This window comes from Lathyrus oleraceus, chromosome 7 (assembly GCF_024323335.1).
Source record: "Lathyrus oleraceus cultivar Zhongwan6 chromosome 7, CAAS_Psat_ZW6_1.0, whole genome shotgun sequence".
NCBI lineage: Eukaryota > Viridiplantae > Streptophyta > Magnoliopsida > Fabales > Fabaceae > Lathyrus > Lathyrus oleraceus.
This window is the reverse complement of record NC_066585.1, coordinates 510,130,348-510,146,432: the sequence shown is the minus strand read 5'-3', so window position 1 is coordinate 510,146,432 and position 16,085 is coordinate 510,130,348. Positions and strand designations below refer to the sequence as shown.

General features: G+C 34.3%; 2 protein-coding genes across 3 annotated transcripts; one reads left to right on the top strand and one right to left on the bottom strand.

Moving 5' to 3' along the window:
• Positions 1-437: 437 nt before the first annotated feature.
• LOC127105716 (WEB family protein At2g38370) lies at positions 438-3,283 on the bottom strand. 2 transcript variants are annotated; one of them, XM_051042911.1, is made up of 2 exons: positions 2,834-3,283; positions 438-2,087 (listed from the first exon to the last, which is right to left on the bottom strand). In XM_051042911.1, exons 1-2 carry the CDS (start codon positions 3,215-3,217, stop codon positions 609-611), a joined length of 1,863 nt encoding a protein of 620 aa, XP_050898868.1. In that variant the 5' UTR covers positions 3,218-3,283; the 3' UTR covers positions 438-608. The 2 variants fall into 2 exon arrangements, with proteins under 2 accessions (XP_050898868.1, XP_050898869.1); XM_051042912.1 differs by having other exon boundaries at positions 438-2,084; positions 2,834-3,217.
• A 3,888-nt stretch (positions 3,284-7,171) lies between these two features.
• Positions 7,172-11,061, top strand: LOC127104652 (zinc finger BED domain-containing protein RICESLEEPER 2-like). The gene is made up of 9 exons (XM_051041828.1): positions 7,172-7,688; positions 7,887-8,954; positions 9,042-9,250; positions 9,325-9,409; positions 9,689-9,748; positions 10,497-10,572; positions 10,724-10,757; positions 10,825-10,927; positions 11,021-11,061. Exons 1-9 carry the CDS (start codon positions 7,172-7,174, stop codon positions 11,059-11,061), a joined length of 2,193 nt encoding a protein of 730 aa, XP_050897785.1.
• Positions 11,062-16,085: the final 5,024 nt, after the last annotated feature.

The following is a 16,085-nucleotide window of genomic DNA, read 5'->3' as shown; positions in this document are numbered from 1 at the left end:
GCCAGAGCATCAATGGTTCATGTTGTAAGCATGGAATGCATCACATGCCATTAGGGTTCCAAACGTCACTCGCTAGAGGGATTTTCCCTTCCATGTCTTATCTAAGGGACTCACTTATCAAAATCTCGTTTGAGTAATTAACATGTTGTTTTCAATTTGACTAAAGTTAAATATTGATTTAAATGAGTTTAAAAAAAAAGTTACTTGTTTTTCCAATATGTTCCGAAAGAAGTTTGTTGCAAAACTCCCAACACTAGCACAAACACCTACATTATTATAAAAAACAAATTTGACCCTTGTTACTTTCCATGTATCAAATTACTTGGACTCCAAGCATAGCAAGAGTTAAATGGATACAAGTTAATTAATATTGTATAATTGATTTTGATTAAAAATGATGTGAAAGTAAAAGTAAAGTAAACCTCTACAAATTAGCATAGCAAGTAACAATAGACACACATTAAATAATTAATTAATAATTTGTATACAAACAAGAACATACAAATACAAACCCAAATATCATAAATACCAAACAAGAATCTAGCCTAGCAATTTCAATCACAATAACAAGTCTCATTCTTGTAAAAAATGTTCAAGTAACTTCATAATCACCTCAAGTTCAAAGTTGGTTTTTTCTTCTTTTGTTGTTTTGTCAAATGCAGAGAAAATCTACCAAATCCAAACTTCTTTCTCTTAGCAGAAAACTGCTTCTGACCATTTTCTTTCTCAACTTGCTTATCAAATTCAAAACATGATGGATCATAGTTTTGCTTACCAAGCATCTGACCCAACGACACTTTCCGTTTCATCGAACCTCTTTCTCGTGTCATCCCACCTTCAAACTCTTCCGGCTTCATCAGTTTCCGGCTCAATATTTGTCCTATCGACAGAGTCGGCTTGAGAACAGGTTGTTCAACTTCATCATCAACCTGATTCATTCCATATAGGTCGAATAACCGAGTGTGTCTCTGATGGTGCGACGGGTTTTTAAACTTCATATTATTATTCACCGACGATCGCCTTTTTTGACCCTCCGATCGCCAGTTTCTTAAAGCTTCTTCGACGACTAACTTTCCTCTAGTTGCAGCCTCTACTCTTTCCAAAGCTTCTTCAAGAGCCACTTTGCTTGTTTTAACTTCTAATGTAGCTTCCTCAACCCTCTTTAAAACGTCCATTTTCGATAAATTTGCTTCTTCAGCTTGAGACATGGCGTCAAGAACTCTCTTCTTAGATTGTTCCTCGGCGCCACGAGCTTTGCACGTTAGAGCATTATACTCTTCGAAGGTTAGAGTAACTCCGTCGCGCTTTTGCATACAATCTCCATCGTGATAAGATAACGCTTTTATCTCGGCCATTGCAGCAGCTTCGGCCGCTTTAGCAGCTTCCTTCATTTTTCGAGCAGCCACCAACCTTATCTCGGATGTTCTTATCATAGCTTTCGTCTGTTCAATCTCAGACATTGCTCTCGTGACTTCCGATTTCGCAGCTTCTCCCATTTTCTTGAACCGTTCGGCCTCAGAACTCAACCGTTGAAGCTCTTTCGTAACATCAGAAGGTTCATCCGAAGAACCACATTCGATTTCAGCTTCTTTCACTACTTGCAGCTTAAGTCTTGTTTGGTTTAGCTCTTCCTCTAGATAAGTTATTTTCGAAGAATTCTGAGTTAACCTCGCGCGGGTTTTCTCGAGAGAGATTCTTTCCTTCTCTAGTTTCTTGTTGAGCGATTCAACGGAAACTCGAACATCAGCGATGTCGTTTGTAGACCGGTTTAGATTCAATTTCGCCTGCTTCAATTCCTTTAATATTAAACCAGGTGATGTTGAATTGTAAGGAACACGACTCACTTGGTTTTCCTTTTCTTCTTCTTTCTCATTCTCCTTTTTGTCGCATAAATTCATCTTAATATTCAAATTTGTTTCAGATTCTTCTGCATGAAGCTTTGATTTCAAATTTTCGACAAGTTTTTTCGTACTTTCCAATTCTTTCAAGACATCAAGAGTTTCCCTTTCTTTGAGTATAAGCTCTTTCTCCAATCCCGCTGTTTGTTCTTCCAATTTAACGGTATCAAGCTCGCTTGTGCTTTGCTGCTAAAGAAAAAAAAGATAGGAATTTTGATTATTTCACACAAAACATATGCTTAAATTCATGGTTTTCAAATGCAATCCGCAACCGCAATTGCGGCCACAATATTGTTGATGTGGTAGCCTCATCAACCGCATCAGACCGCAATTCCGATGACACTCACTCATGTGCGAGGGTGCATTATTCAATGAACCCGATGAACTCATGAGTGCATGTGTGAGGGGATGGCTTGAAATCCAAGTCCTAGACCTGGGCCTTGATATGTATGGCCATGTTTCTTGAGTTATTTTGATCAAAAGCTAAGAATCTCAAAACTCAATTTTCTTTTGATGTAACAAAAAATCTTGACTTTAAGTATCTCTCAACTATGTATTTCAAGCACTTTACACTAAAATTTCAGAGTGCAACAACTGCAATGCACATAGCATTCTCCTCAACCACAATGCACATCACAACAACCTCAATGGCCAAAATCGCAACAGCCGCGATAGCATTCGCCGCAACCGCAACCAAAATTTAAAACCATGCTAAAATTAACAGTATTTAACTCAAAATCCATTTTCAAACGCAATGTGAGGATCTAATATCTATTTTCACCCAGATCCAATTGTCCCTTAAATCATTAAAAAAAAAAAACAAAAATGCAAAGTTTGGACTGAAGTGCATTAAAAAAACAAAACACTATTAAATAAATTTCCAAAAGAAAAAAAAAGCAATTAATTTAAATTGAATAACATAAACACAAATATACCTGAGGAGTGATGAGGTTAACCGTGTTAGTAGGTTTCCAGTAACCAACACCGCCGAATCTCGTAACGGCTTCTTTCACAGACTCAAACGGCGCCGAAGTATCAATCTCGGCTTTTAAACCGTTCTCCTTTGAACCCGGTTCGATCCGGTTCACTACCACAGTATGAGGAGTTTCCATGGAATGAGAGAAGAAGAAGAAGAAAGAAGACAAGAAAAGAAAAGGTTGTTGTGTTGTGTTGTGTAGTGTTTGGGAAATTGGGATTAGTAGTAAAGAAGAAAGTGTGAGAAGTAAATAAACATAAACATTACAAACAAACGGTCTTGTCTGGTCAACTCGAGTTGTGCGTTGTTGATGATGTTGATGTTGAAATGAAACCGGAATCATTGCCTTGATTTTCGAAATTTTGTGGGTCCTTCTGGCCCCACCGCACCACCCAAGGAAGTGTCAACGGTAACAAACACCAAAAAGTGAAAATGCAAGAGTAACGTACTAGTACTAAAGTGAAATGAATTTAATGTCTTATAATTTTATTCATGATTTTGATAAATTTAAACTATTAGAAAATTTATCTATTAAATGGTTTATATTGGTCATAGCTGAAGAGATCTCGTGACAAATATAAATCAACAAAGTCTAATGATTGTCCTTGAGATTTGTTTATTGTCATAGCAAATGTGACAATAATGAAGAATTGTCTTCTTATAAGTTTGGATGGCCAAGGTGATTGGGAAGGTGACAAAGAACCCTTGGGATGTAAATAGTGTTTCAGATATTTATACATGATATAATTTTTGCTTTGATGACATGATTTGCTAGCCTTGTAACGATCAATCTTGTACCATTGTATAAACCTTCAAATTCATCCAAATTCCGTATTAACATTAACGTTGTGTCAGTCTTTAGTTTCATGGAATGATTAGGCAATCTAGAAGTATTCAAATAGCTTAAGAATTCATGTGTCAAATGTTAGTAAGCATCGTTGGCATTAACTTCAGATCTATTAGTGGAATCACTATTAAAAAACTCTTTAGTTTCATCTGAATGAAAGTAGGAAGTGTATTAACAATAACATAATGAAAATTGAAATGTGGTGAAAAAAATGTTGTTAACAAAATAATTATCTGGAAGAAGATTTGTGATGTAATAACTATTTCATCAACAATCTCAATAGTTGATGCTAAAATAGCTCTACTTTATAGGAAACTTGTATTTGTGTAATTTTGAAGGAGATTTGGGTAAGTACTTGTAATAATTTTCTCAATAGCGTCTATGTAATCCGTAAGAAGTAACTCAGATGGAATTTTCACATAACCATTATTTGGTTCAAAAATTTGACCATCTCCTATTTTTAAAATCCATTAAGAGAACAATTTAATAGTTGCCGCATTAGTAGAGTTGGACCCAACTTCTAAACACGTATTTTTTGTTAGTTTTAGTACCTTACAATGATCATAGATGTAGGAAACGTTAATGGTTGAATGCACAATATCAGACCTTGTTCCTCTTGGTACAACGGGTAGTATTTGTAAAAAAATCACAATCAAAAACCACTACTTTGCCTCCAAAAATTTGCTCACATGTCACGTTGTCATGACCCATAATATCTTTCAAGGACTTGTCAAGAGATTCAGAATAAAATTTATTTGCCATAGGTGCCTTATCCCATATAATCAGCTTTGTTATTTGCAATAGGTCATTAATGTCATATTTCTTCTCAATGTTACAAATGGATGATTCTATCCATGGTACAAGTATCTTGAATCTTGAATAGGCTATTCTACCTCCTGATTAAAGTAGACTTGCGATTCCACCCGATGGACATTTAGAACAATATCTCTGTTAGAACGTAAAAAGTTGCTGAAAATGTGTTCCACATGAAAGTGTTTTCAGTTCCACCATAATCGTGTAAAAAACACACATACTTTCTTGTTAGTGATATCTTGCATGCTTTCTCTAAAAATACCGAGTTGTTCTTCCGTGTAAAACGGGGATGAGAATTATAACATACATGTGCTTAATGTGAGAAGAGTAAGTATAGGGAAGAAATAAATAAAAAGATAAAAGTTTAACGTGAAGTGCTTAGTGTGAGAAGTATTGTCATCAATTTTTGAAAATTAATGAAAAGAACTTGTGAATAATGAATGGGCCAACAACATAAATAATAATGCAATGTAAGAAAATCCTAACATGTTTTGATATGAAAGCAATCCAACAGATAATCTATTGTGTAAGTCATTAATGCAAATGGAATGAAAAATAAAATCTTACAATTGAATGTTGGTGGAAGTAAAAACATAAGAGTGCTTCTATCGGAAGGCAAGATGGATGTCCATTCATGCTGGTTGTGATTAGGGGTGGACATAAACCGTCCACCCGGCCCAACCTGGTGAAACCCGGAAGAAAAAAAAGGAATTTGGGCGATTTGGATCGAGCCAACGGGTCAAACGGGTTACCAAACCGGGTTACAGGGGGTTCAAAAGAACGGGTCGGGTACCAAAAATGGACCCACGGGTACCCAGACCCGCCCATTTACGAAAAACAACATTTTGTCAAGTGAGGGGAAGGGATAATACCTCAGGCTCAGAGATTCCTCTTGTTCTCACTTCTCTCACTCTCATTTTTCCTTCCCATATTCTCTCACTCTCTCGTTCCCTCACTCCTCTCGTTCCCAGATCTTTCACTCTTTCATTCCAGTTACAATGTGATTAATTATTTCCTTCCCATATTCTCTAATGTTTTCACACACTCTTAGTTAGGATTTTTTAATTAGGGTTTCTGAATTTAAGGTTTATGATGATTGTTGTTGTTATAGGTGATTAAAGGCTTTGGACCAATTCTCTCACTCTACGGGTGATTAGAGTTTGTGTTTTTTTGCTTATATTGTTGTTGTTTCGATGAATCTCTTTGTTCTCTTTAACTCTCTAACTTAGAAACTTGATTTATACATAATATTTGATTACTTTGGATTGATCTTTGGAAACTGGAATGTGACTTTTGCTACCCTTGCATGAACCGTGATTTTTGGAACTTAGGTAAAGACACAACTCATGATTTTGCTCCGTTTTCACTCTGTTCCTTCATCTCTTTCCCGCAACATAAGCTACTATACATTATGCTTTATTAGTTGTTTGAAATATTGAGTTTTATGTCGGTTTCTTTTTTGGTTTATGTTAGAAATATTGAGTTTTATGTCAGGTTTTTTTCCTGCTATGTTATCTGATATTTCATGTATCCGGTTTTCTGCGATCCGCTATTAATAACAATTAAACTGGTTGTAGTTGCAGGTGATATTTCAGTTCTCATATCAGTGGCTAGTCTTGCCTTGGAAAATTAAACAAATAAGGTATCATAGTCTTACATGTTTCTACCAAAAGTCTTACATGTTACTTTTTAATTCTTAATAAACTCATATGATTGAAAACAATTTAAGTCTCACTCATTACTTCATATGGTGTATTGGTTACCCACTTCCATCAAGCTGCCCATGAGAAAGGAGGTGTGCCATGTATTATTGTAACAAGTCCAACACATTGTAGTTAAAACAAAATTTGGTATAATAGAGAATCATAAGTTTTTTAGCATGGTATGTTGTTCTTGCTTATGTGCTAGTTTAGTGCATACCAAATGTATGGTATATTGTTGTTGCTTATGTGCTAGTTTAGTGCTACCAAATGATGACACTTTTAATGCTACCTTTTGTTTCTCTATTACATTGTCCTCTAATATCATCTTGAAACTGAATTTCTGAATACCATTCGAAACTGAATTGTATGCAAAATAGGTTTTAAAATAGTGCAATATTATAACCCTTCCATTAATTGTTTATAAATTTTACATTATATATTGATATTTAGTGCAACAATAGTGCAGTATAAACTAACTGTACTATTATTGTTTATAAATAGTCCATATTAAAAATTTTAATAGTCCATATTTATAAAATAGTCCATATTTATAAAATTCATTACTGGAAGGGTTATATTACTGCACTATTTTAGATATTTGAATAGTGCAGTCTATATTTTACATTATATATAAAATTCATTAATTCCTATTTTATTAACTTTTTAAATATTGATATACTGATAAAATTCATGCAACTAATTCCATAGGATAAGGCTTGATTTATTATTATTTTGGTCTTCAGTACTCATTTTACAATATGGCTTTGATTATTCTCACTGCATATTAGTTTTAATGGATCATGCTAATTCTGCTATTTAATGTACATTGTGAGGATACTGTCAGCATTGGCCAAGTAGTAAAATGTGTCATTATCAGCTATTTAATTATCTTTCTGTGATGGTTTGTTGATTATGGCTCCTTCATTTTTCAGTGATGGATCAACCTAATCAAATTATACCTACTCAATATGTCATGAATGAAGTTGGTTCAGCAGCAACAACTGAAGTTGTTAGACTAGAATTAGTTAATACCCAACCTACAAAGAAGAGGAAAGCTGGTGCAAGTGGTTCTAGGCAATCATCTGCTTGTTGGGAGCACTTTATTAGATTACCAGATGACTTAGTTGATACACCAACTGCAGCTTGTAAACATTGCCACAAAAAATACCTATGTGACCTTAGGACTCATGGCACCACCAACATGAACCATCACATTTTAAAATGTGCAAAGAAGCTTAGAACCACTGATCCCACCCAAACTATTCTTACATACCCCTCTGTAGAAGGATCTAGTTTGGGTCATGTTAGCTCCAAATTTGACAAGCAAGCTTGTAGAAAAGCTTTATCAATTTTTGTGGTTCTAGATGAACAACCATTTAGTGCAGTTGAGGGGGAAGGTTTTAAGTACTATTCTAAAGTAATGCAGCCCCAATTTACTCTCCCATCTAGACGTACAGTAGCCAGAGACTGTTTTTAGCTACACTTGGATGAGAAACAAAAACTAAAAGCCTTCTTTAAGTCCGACTGCAATAGAGTAGCACTTACTACTGATTGCTGGACTTCTATCCAAAATCAAAACTACTTAACCCTTACGGCACACTTTGTGGATAACGAATAGAACTATCAATAAAGAATTATAAGCTTCACAGTTATTCCAAACCACAAGGGTGACACGGTAGGTAGGAAGATTGAAGAGGTGTTAAGGGATTGGGGAATTAGGAATGTGTCTACCATAACTGTTGATAATGCAACTTCAAATGATGTAGCTGTAGCATATTTGCATAGAAAAATATCAACTATGAATGGGACGATGGGGGATGGAAAATGTTTTCATATGAGGTGTGTTGCTCACATATTGAATTTGGTGGTAAATGAGGGTTTAAAAGATAAACATTTGTCTATTACTAGTGTTAGGGATGCTGTTAGATTTGTCAAGTCCTCACCTCATAGGGCAACCAAGTTTAAAGAATTCATTGAATTTGCTGGAATAGCTTGTAAAAAACTAGTATGTCTCGATGTTTCAACTCGTTGGAACGCGACATATTTGATGCTTGAGGTTGCAGAGAAGTTTCAAGCTGCTTTTGATAAGCTTGAGTATGAAGAGTCGAGCTATAGGAAATTCTTTGGAAAAGGTAGTCCTCCTAGTAGTGATGATTGGGACATTGTTAGAGCTTTTATCTCTTTTTTAAAGTTATTCTATGAAGCAACTAATGTTTTTTCCACATCTCAAAGTGTGAGTTTGCATAGTGCTTTTCACCAAGTGCCTGCGATCTATTGTGAGCTAAAGCAAGCTACTAGGAACTTGAATGGTGTTTTTGCAAGTGTGGGTGGGGACATGATGGAAAAGTATAATAGATATTGGGGGTGTGCTAGTAATATGAACAAGTTGATTTATTTTGGAATTATTTTGGATCCAAGATACAAGTTGAGTTATATTGAGTGGACTTTTAAGGATATGTATGGAGTTGGATCTGTGTTTGCTACCGGGTTGATCAAATCTATAAAAGAGAGATTACAAAAATTGTATGATTGGTATAAGCAAGCTTATGACCAAAATCATAATAGACAACCTCTTGGTAGTGGTGAAAACAATGTTTCCAATGATGAAACAATAGTTGGCCGTCCTTCACTAATGGCTAGAGCCGATGCTTTTAAGCAACATTTAAAGGAACAAGACTCGATTGATCAAAAAAATGAGCTTGAGGGTTTTTACTCTAGTAAGTGTGTCAAAAGGGATCCTAAATTTGACCTTCTTGTGTGGTGGAAACACAATTCAACATAATATCCTATTTTATCTACAATAGCTAAAGATATTTTTGCCACACCAGTGTCTATGGTTGCATCAGAAAGTGCCTTCAGTACAGGAGGGAGAGTCTTAGAAACTTATAGGAGCTCCCTAAAACCTGAAATGGCAGAGGCATTAATTTGCACCCAGAATTGGTTAAAGCCGTCTTTTACTTATTTCAAAGACTTGAACCTCATGGAAGATTTTGAGCTTTCTGAAGATATTATAGTAGGTAAAATTATTATATCTTTATTTCATAATTGTTATATCTTTCTAAAAAAATGTTTATTTCATTATTTCAGAATTTGAAGAAATTTCTTCAGCAGCAAGAAAAGGATCTTTACCGTCTCAGCCACAACCTTCTGGTTGTGCTTGAAAAATATGGAGGTACATTTACTTTATTAATTTGATTTACTTATTACTTTATTCCTTTTTAAAGCTTAATATTTTTCTTGTTTAATTTTTCAGTTCAACTATTTTTTTTGAAGTCATATGTGACTTATATTTTGTGACTGCTCAATGGCCAAAAAATATATATTTGTCCCGTGGATTTTGAAGATATTCAAGCTAGCCAAATTTTGGTATGCATCAATCAATATATTATTGTGTTAATTATCATTAGTGATTTATTAGTTGGATTTAATACTAATTAATTTTGAACTGAAGTTGGTAATGTCATGGTCGGTTGTCCAATAGAACATTTTGAGGCCATGCAGGAACAACTTGGTAAAATTGTGATGATACACTATATAGCCAGGATCAATTGATACATTTTGTAACATCTTGGTAAATGAGCAGCAACATACGCTATGTTAATTAACAGTGTTATGTTATTGGTTAAAAAATAGTGTCATGTTATTATTTTTTTCATTATTTCTTAATTTTCTCTTACAGGCTGAAAATGATGCAGTTGACCAAGACCTTCAAAATTGATGTGTGTTTACTTTATATCGGTATGCCTTTACATGTGTAGAATTAACGGTTTTGATTTGATTAAGCATTGTCTATCTCTTCATGATAGCCATATGATAGTGGTAGTTTATTGTTTCCTATTTCTTGAAGAGCTTGGCATCATCTTTTCATTGGATTCTCAAGCATTTGGTTTTGGTTTAACAAAGTTATGTTCCATGGGATTATTAAAGATAATGGTGGGAGGGATAAATATTCTGTTAAAATGAAATATTCACTCTTGACACATATGGGTTAAATTGAAATCCATTTGATGTTGTAGAATTTCATTTGTATCGGAACTGTTAGGATCTGCCACTTGAACTTGTTGGAATCAACGTTAACTCAATGAGTTTTGTTGCTATTGTGACATGATTGGTTATAAAACAAGTTAAACTCAATTAGTGATGCTTAGAATAATTACAATGCTATTTCACTAAAGCTAAATGGTAGATTGACTCTAATGATTTAACTTCTACCAGTGTTAATCAACATTTATATTTATTAATTAAGCTTGATATTGTAGTTTTGATTTGGGTATGTTTTATGAGTTTTTACCTTATGCTGAGAAATGTTGAAATTGGTTTTGAATTGCAGGTTAGGTGAGAGAGGAATACATGTTGAAGAACTAGAAAGAGAGCTCAAATTATTATTGGATAGGATCGAGTAAGTTCTCTTATTTTTATATTGTCTTATTATGGGTATGATAAGCATTTGCTTATGATTTAAACTAAAATTTGTTCAATACTCCAGGTTGTCTATAAAAGCTCTTGAAGATGAAGGTATGGTATTCTCCATACTCCCACAAATAATGTTATGGTCTGCCTTATCGATAATGTTATTGTCTGACTTAGGTGGAAGTGGCTTATGTGGAAGTGGAAGCACTTGTAATTCAAGAACCAAAACTTGACACAAATATTTTGAGTCCTATCATCCAAAGACCAACAATTTGCAACTGTTTGATATACTTTCAAAAGTTCTCTTGTTTCTCATGTATTTTGAGTTTTTGTATATGATACAATGGTTGTAATTTATTAATTTCTTTTTAAGGTCTGTGTGGAAGTAGCATAACAATTGTTATTTTGGATTGAAGTTTTTGATAATTTAAATTTATTTTGAATCTAAGTTGTAGTAATTTGTAGCTCAAAATATTATCAAAATGTATTATTGGGCTCAAAATAATATCAACCCAGTAAAACCGATTAAACCATATGAATAACTTTCATGTTCACCAAAAATCCATTTGAAACTTGGAAGGTCATCATTAATTTCAAAACATTATAGGTCATTTTAACTGAAACCCTAATTTTGGGTCAACTTCCAAAGGACCTAACTTCCTTAATTTTTATGATTTTAAGGTTAGACCAAATTCATTGGAAAGCTTAAGATGTCTACTTAAAATGTTATGTTGGACAAATTTTCATAATCCTAAAAGAAACACATGTGATAATACAAAACATTATAGGTCATTTTGGACCTAAGTCATTGAATTTGAAAAATACCCAACTTCAAGTGCCCATAACTTTCTCATGAAAAATCCAAATGATGCAAAATTTAAGTCTAAATTGATCATCTTAAAAAGATCTACAACTTTTATGTTGGATGTGTTTCCATTTAAAGCTTGAATCGATGAAACAGAAGGGCTTGAAGAGGCTTGCTTTTGGTAAAAAATTTCAAGGTGACTTAGACATGTTTTGTACCTAAACTTTCACAGCCAGTTTTCACTAATTTCCAAATGCCAAATGAATTTTTGGCCAACATGACTTTTGTTCCTTATTTCAAGGGCTTTCTAACCATTACTCACATTACTCTTTTGGACATCCCATGTGTGAGTTTCGAAGAGTTCATTCTTTATGTCCATTTTGGCATTTCATGATATAACTTGATGTGCAAGCTTGTGAAGATCATTATGCACGTCCAATTCATTTCCAATTGATTTCAGCATGGTGTATCACCCATCATTGGGCCTTACATGCGCCTGTACAGGCCCATGCAAGGAGAATTCAAATCCCATGCACACGAGGGAACCATGCGTTGCAACCCTCTTCAGCTATAAATAGGAGCTCAATCTCCTTCATTTCACAACCAAGTGGAGATTTGAATTGCTGCTGAATTGAAATCCCAATCCTTACTAAAGGAATTTTCAGTTTTCTCTTTCTCTTTCAAGCTTGAAATTCAACATCATTAGTTGATTTTCAAAGCTCAATTCCTTAACCTATCATCTCCATCACACTTCCAGAGCTAAAGTAGATCAAGATCTTGAAGAATTCGTGGCATTTGAAGCTTCATTTCAGAGGTAGAACCTCAAACTTTTTTGATCTAGATCTTGCAATACAATGTGATTTTCTTTGGTTTGTGTGGTTTTCTGAAGTCCTCATACTAGAGGCAGGCCAATGGTGGTCTCAATTGTTCAAATCGTGCCATTTCAGTTGACACACCATGATCTTCCATCTCACATTTCTCTCTAAATAGGAAGAGTGAGGATGATCCATGGTTACAGTGGTGATGTACATCACCTAAGCTTCATTTTGATGTCCTTACATTTCATTTTGATTACAATTTATTTTCCTGCACGTGGTGGCCGGAAATGGTTAGATCACCGGAGAAGATGGTGGTTTCCACCACCATCCTCACGTGTTTGAGTATCAGCCCTTGGATCATGTCTAAACGTTATAATCGTGGCCATCCATTGTGATTACTTGTTTTAATGCCATGTGCTACGCGCTTGATTTAGATCACCATGCATCCGCGCCTCTGAGTCATGTGATCCATGCCACGTCAATTAATGAAATGATCTGATGGCGCTGGATTTTTCTATTTTTCTTATTTTCTTTTAATTTCAGTTAATTTCTTTTATTTTCAAAAATTCATAAATATTTTATTTGAATTCACAAATATATGAGACCAATGCGAAAAAATTTCTTGAAAAATCTAGTTTCATATTTTGATTTTTAATTATTTTTGTGACTTTATTTAATATTTTTTATGAACTATTTGATTTTTAATAGTTTTAATTCATTTTTAATTACTTTCTGATATTTGAAAAATCCAAAAATATTTTCCTAACATCTATGGATCATAATAAGTCAATGAAAAATAGTCTCATCAATTTCTTATTTGATTTGAGATTTATTTGAGATTTTAATTCATATTGTGTTATTTTTTATTGTTTTTTAATTGTTTTAAAATAGTTTCTGATTTCAAAAATTATTGAGAAAATTTGTCAAAGTTTGTTTGACCATGTTAGACCTATGAGAATTTAATTGGACTTGTTGAAGTTGATTTGAATTAAATTTGAGGTTTGACCATATTTTGATTATTTTATTTTGCATTTATTTTTAATTCAAAAAATACCAAAAAATACATGTTTGACTTGTTGACTTGTGATCTTCATTTCTCTTCTGTTTGGCATTGATTGATGATGACTTAGTTCACATTTGATCAATTGGATTTGATACTTGAATTCTCTTTCCATTCATTTCATCTTCATCCCTTTCTTTTTATTTTGGCCAATGAGTTAATGTCTTATGGTTGGTCTTGATAAATGAGAGGTTTAACCTTCTTTGATCTAAACCAAACTCAACTTGATCCAAGATCAAGTGAGTTGTTTTGTGTCCAAGATAGGTTGCTTCTTAGTCAAGCAAAAAAAACTAAAGTCCATACAAGGCCCTTCCCCTTTTGTTTTGGCATGGCAAGTTTGTGGAGCTTGGATTACTAGTCATGATCTCTAACTTGTGTTTATTTGCCTATAGTTTTATTGGCCGACCTCAGATAGGTGTGACTACTACATTAGTCCACTTACGATTGCTTAACATAGCGCTACATTGTCTTATGACAAACTAACATAACTTCACTAATCACTAACTTTAATTTGAGCATTTAATTTCTCGCCCTTTACTTTAATGCCATTTATTTATTGCAAATTTATTCATATTACTTTTCATTTTTCTCACTTGAGCACATATTTTATGTTTATATCATTTTTGCTCATTTGAGCTCATTATTGTATATAAATATATTGTTGTCTTGTGTTTGTTTTGTCTTTGTTTTGTGTGAACCTAATGCAAAAGGAGAAAGGACTTAGAATTAGGATATACTTATGCTTAAAGGAGTTCAATAGCAACTAGGCCTCATGCCTTTAGAATGCTAAACTTGTTGAAGAGCAACTAGGCCTCATGCCTTTAGAATGCTAAATTTCAAAGTTGACTTTAGAGGACTTCTCATCTAAACCCATTCTTTGTCCATTCCCCTTATTGTGTTGTGAACTTTTTGATGTTTGCTCTTGTGTGATAGGGATTCCATCTTGAGAAAATAAAGAGGACCATTGTCATGAGTGGCCAAGTTAAGAGAGACAATGCCAAATGGAGATCCTAGGAGCTTTAATCCAAATTATTTGATTGCTTGATTGTGTGTTAAGTCCAAAGGAAATGAGCATCTTGAATCATCTCTATGATTCCAAGAAAAGGAACTCCAAGGGTTTATCTTTTCTCTCTTATCTTTGCATGCTTAGGACTAGCCCTTCTCTTCTTCTCCCCACTCTAACCAAGCCAAACTCTTTTCTTTCAAACTTTGACATTATTTCAAATTAGAAACCTAGGCCTTATGCCTTTGATTTTTCAAACCTCTTTTCATCAATACTCATTGTGAATAAATCTTAATCCAACTTTGACTTCATTTTGTAAATAAACCTAACTTGTAAATATAACTCACTTCAAGTGGTTTTGAAATTCTGGTGTAGTCAGAATTCAGATGTTCTACTCCAAGTCATAACATCTGATCTAACATTGTAACTAATACAGCAAGATAGTTATTAACCACTGTACTAATATGCACACGTTCACAGATGTCACGACATCTCATTCTATGTCACCCTAGAATGGATGAACACCTGGTTCTGTGCATCAGGAAGAAAGACTCAACAGAGATCAATCCTAGCACTCACTTCTGTTGTTTTCTTACACAGTTATCAGCATGATGTCTTACTGTTGATTTTGGACATCATCTGTTACATTGTTCCTGTGTGTTTGTCTTTTACTTGTATTTCCTGAATTAAAGGTTGAACACGTTAATCTAATTTCCACTTATTAGATTGCTAACAATTAGGCTCTTTGTTAGGTTCATTAATTGTAGGTTAGTAGTTGGTTTCCTGGATTTTAGCTCAGCTGTTGAATCCCTGAAGAATAGCCTGAGAAAAATACTGAACCTGAAAAACCAATCATCCTACACTTTAGCACCTGCTGTTGGGAATGAATGTCACAACATTCTGTTCGACAACCAGAACATATGCTGATTCTATTATGTTCCTGGAAACGTACTGTGCTAAGTTTGCAGTACTGTAAAAGACCAACTAGTCTCTACTTCAGTATCAGCCTTCAGTATGAACTGTCAAAACATCCAGTTTGACAGTTTCACAATGATCCTTCAGCCAGGTCTGTTATCCTTGAATAGAACAGACTTAAATGAATACTGAACTAAAATTAACCTGCTTATTATTCAGTATACGCTGTCACTGATGAATGTTACAATATTCTGATTGACATTCAAACAGAAGGCTATATACCAGGTCTGTTATCATCTTGATAAGCTGACTGGAATACCTGCAGAGTTATGATAGTAATAAAAACACATGCATAAGGAAAACAAACACAGGAAATTGTTAACCCAGTTCAGTCCAACATGACCTACATCTGGGGGCTACCAAGCCAGGAAGAAGATCCACTATTAGCAGTATTAATTCAGAGTTAAACTCCCCTGTTTACAACTCTTCACTTAATCCCTACCCAATGCAATCTATACCTAGGAACTCCTAGATAGAAACCTCCAGTTTCCATTCCTATCACTACAAATACAATGTAATGTTAACACACCTTGAACTTGCTTCACAGCTTCATTCAAGAACAAAATCACTCTTGCCTACAGGCTTTGAGTTACAAATACTCTCAGCTTTGAACACTGAGAAACACATGGTAACCTTCCCACAGATTGGGAGGTTTACCTCACACACACCCCTAAATTTTTATTCTAAGAGGCTTACAAAGACTAGATTACAATCAGCTATTTATAACCTAATCACCCAACTGGATTTGGGCCTTCAGAAGTCGCAGCAGACTTGTTC

Coding starts and splice junctions, on each gene's coding strand:
- LOC127104652 (XM_051041828.1), top strand. CDS start 7,172: ATGGATCAACCTAATCAAATTATACCTACTCAATATGTCATGAATGAA. Junction 9,251..9,324: donor AGCTTTCTGAAGATATTATA/GTAGGTAAAATT, acceptor TCATTATTTCAG/AATTTGAAGAAATTTCTTCA. Junction 10,573..10,723: donor GGTTTTGAATTGCAGGTTAG/GTGAGAGAGGAA, acceptor TCAATACTCCAG/GTTGTCTATAAAAGCTCTTG.
- LOC127105716 (XM_051042911.1), bottom strand. CDS start 3,217: ATGATTCCGGTTTCATTTCAACATCAACATCATCAACAACGCACAACT. Junction 2,088..2,833: donor TTAACCTCATCACTCCTCAG/GTATATTTGTGT, acceptor TTTTTTCTTTAG/CAGCAAAGCACAAGCGAGCT.